The 2,176-nt window shown below is 54.1% G+C and overlaps 1 protein-coding gene across 1 annotated transcript in view; it reads left to right on the top strand.

Moving 5' to 3' along the window:
• Window positions 1-1,927, top strand: part of WEE2 (WEE2 oocyte meiosis inhibiting kinase) — a 26,528-nt gene extending 24,601 nt beyond the window's left edge. Inside the window, exon 12 of the mRNA XM_004714025.2 lies at window positions 890-1,927. Coding sequence (XP_004714082.1) covers window positions 890-1,037 — 148 coding nt within the window. The 3' untranslated portion in view covers window positions 1,038-1,927. The remainder of the gene's footprint in view (window positions 1-889) is intronic.
• Window positions 1,928-2,176: the final 249 nt, after the last annotated feature.

The raw sequence follows: 2,176 nt of genomic DNA, 5'->3' as shown, positions 1-2,176 counted from the left end.
CAGGCCTCAAGGTCTGACTTCAATTACTCCAAAAAGCCCAACCCAACCCCTTTGACTTGGTCCCACTGAATAGCAGACTTGTGGGGCAGAGTAGAACTGTCCTTCGGGTTTCCAAGCCTGTCCTCTTTGTGTGAGCTGCATGCCAGGCCTTTTCTCCTGTGGAGGTGCTGGTGGGTTTGAACTGCTGATCTTCAGGGGCTTTAGCCATGGCATCTCCTGGAAAGCAGCCACCGGCAATGGTGTATGGCTGAGTTCCAGTAGAGGGGCCTTGTGTGGCATAAAGGGTCAAGTACTGGCTGACGAGCTTCAGAAGGCAGGCATGGCGGTCTGCGTGGGAGAGCCCCCAGGCTGGAACACCCAAGGAGCAGCCCGGATGCCCACCCTGCTGGGCTTTCATGGCTCTGAACAGACTCCCAGGGGACTGGCGTGGCTCTCTCTAGGTTTGGTGTTCCAACTAAGCCTCATTTATGCCAGCAAGCTGAGGGTTGGATGAGGCTCTGGTTTGCCGGTCCTGCGGCTTTAGCTATGGGGGGCTTCACAAAATTCATGGGGGTTAGGGGGATTCCAGTATCACTGCCTCTGTTCTTCCACAAACGTCCTGAAGCCCCTTCATCTTGTCCAGCTGCTCCATTCATGGCTGCATGTTCAAAGATCCTTAGTGCTGCCGTCGGTAGGTTTTGGAAAACCGTGCCCTTGGGCATGCGGGGGTCTCCCATGTTGTTTTGTTTTCATGACAACCACAGGGATGGCATCCCCCACCCAAGCTCATGCTTGGGTCTGAAACTCCTGAAATAAAACACAAGCTCTTCTTCCCATGTTGCGTGTTCGAAAATATCCTTCTTGGTGAGGAGTGAGGCACCGATGTCCACCCACTGTTGTCTCTTGCCAGGGAGCTGAGAGAAGCCCAGCAGGCTCAGTCCCCTAGGGAGGAGATGTGCCCCGGAGACTCGGATGCCCAGTCGGGACCAAGAAATGTCAAACGTCTGGTGGGAAGAAAAAGTACCAGGTCATCAAGCTTCACCTTTGGGAAATCCTGAGGGGCCACCAGTGCACCTCCTTGTTTCCCATCACGCAAGAAACCATTTCACTCCCCCATCCTCCTCCTCCATTGCTTTCCGGAACCTATCTGCCTCTGGTGACAAAGAGAGATTCATCCGTTTGAAGGCCCAGAGACCTCAGAAGCCACGCCTACGTGAGCCTTTCCAAGATCCAACAGTGGCCAAGGCTGCTTCTCAACCACCACACGCGATAACACTGTCAGCAGCTGCATCTCTTCTTTACTGTTCCATCCCCACGCTACCACCTCGAACAAGCTGTTCACTTCCCAGGCTTGGGCTAAAGGAAATACTCCACCTCTGAACGGAAGGAAAAAGTGGTAGCCCTCCAGGTGGCCCGTGGACTGAGAGGCTGGTGTTATGCCGGCCACCCACCAAGGACCCCGGAGACGCATGCAGAGAGGAGTCAAACTTGGGTTTGACCTGAGGTAACAGCTCCTAAGAAAATAAGCTGGGGCTCCAGCAATGCTGCCTGGACGGCGCGGTACTGACAGCGCTCCTCCCGAGTCTGGACTGGGTGCAGGCATTGCCTTGCCCTGATGTTGTGTTGATGAAGGTCACTCCTGCACAAGATGGGCAGGAGCAAGACTACATGCAACTTGAACATGGCTGGCCTGGCTGCCGACGCGTGGGACAAGAACACTTGGAGTCGAGGGTCAGAGAGAGGCTTGCCTTGGCTGCTCTCCCTCGACCGGTTTGCCCTGATGAGTGTTTGATTTGCTGGGTCTCACCGATGTCTCTTGATCTTCTGATCAGAATTTGGCTTTTGTTGCCTGCAGGTTTCCCCCCTCATGTTTTATTCAAACCCTTTTTTCTGTATCTTTTTAAAGGACTAGGGCATTTTGTAAATAAAGGTTTTATCATATACCAAAGCCCGAGACTGGTGAAGCACTCTTCCATTGTAGGAAGCGTGAGAGACTTGGCTCGGAAGACGCGTCTTGAGCACACGGGGAGGGAGACCTAGGAGGTGGGTGTGGACAGGTTTGGGCTGCAAGGCCAGCTTGCTAGACCAAGAAGCCCTGGACGGTCAGTCAGGCTCTGGGATACGATAACACTGGTCGTGAAGGTGGTTGGTAGGTGCCATTTGTGTCATCCTGCGGTGGCTCTTGGGCTGCTGTGAT

This window comes from Echinops telfairi, unplaced genomic scaffold (assembly GCF_000313985.2).
Source record: "Echinops telfairi isolate 266 unplaced genomic scaffold, ASM31398v2 ScPeMD7_23;HRSCAF=83, whole genome shotgun sequence".
Classification (NCBI taxonomy): domain Eukaryota; kingdom Metazoa; phylum Chordata; class Mammalia; order Afrosoricida; family Tenrecidae; genus Echinops; species Echinops telfairi.
Note: the sequence above shows the minus strand (reverse complement) of the source record. Positions and strands in the feature narration are given on the sequence as shown.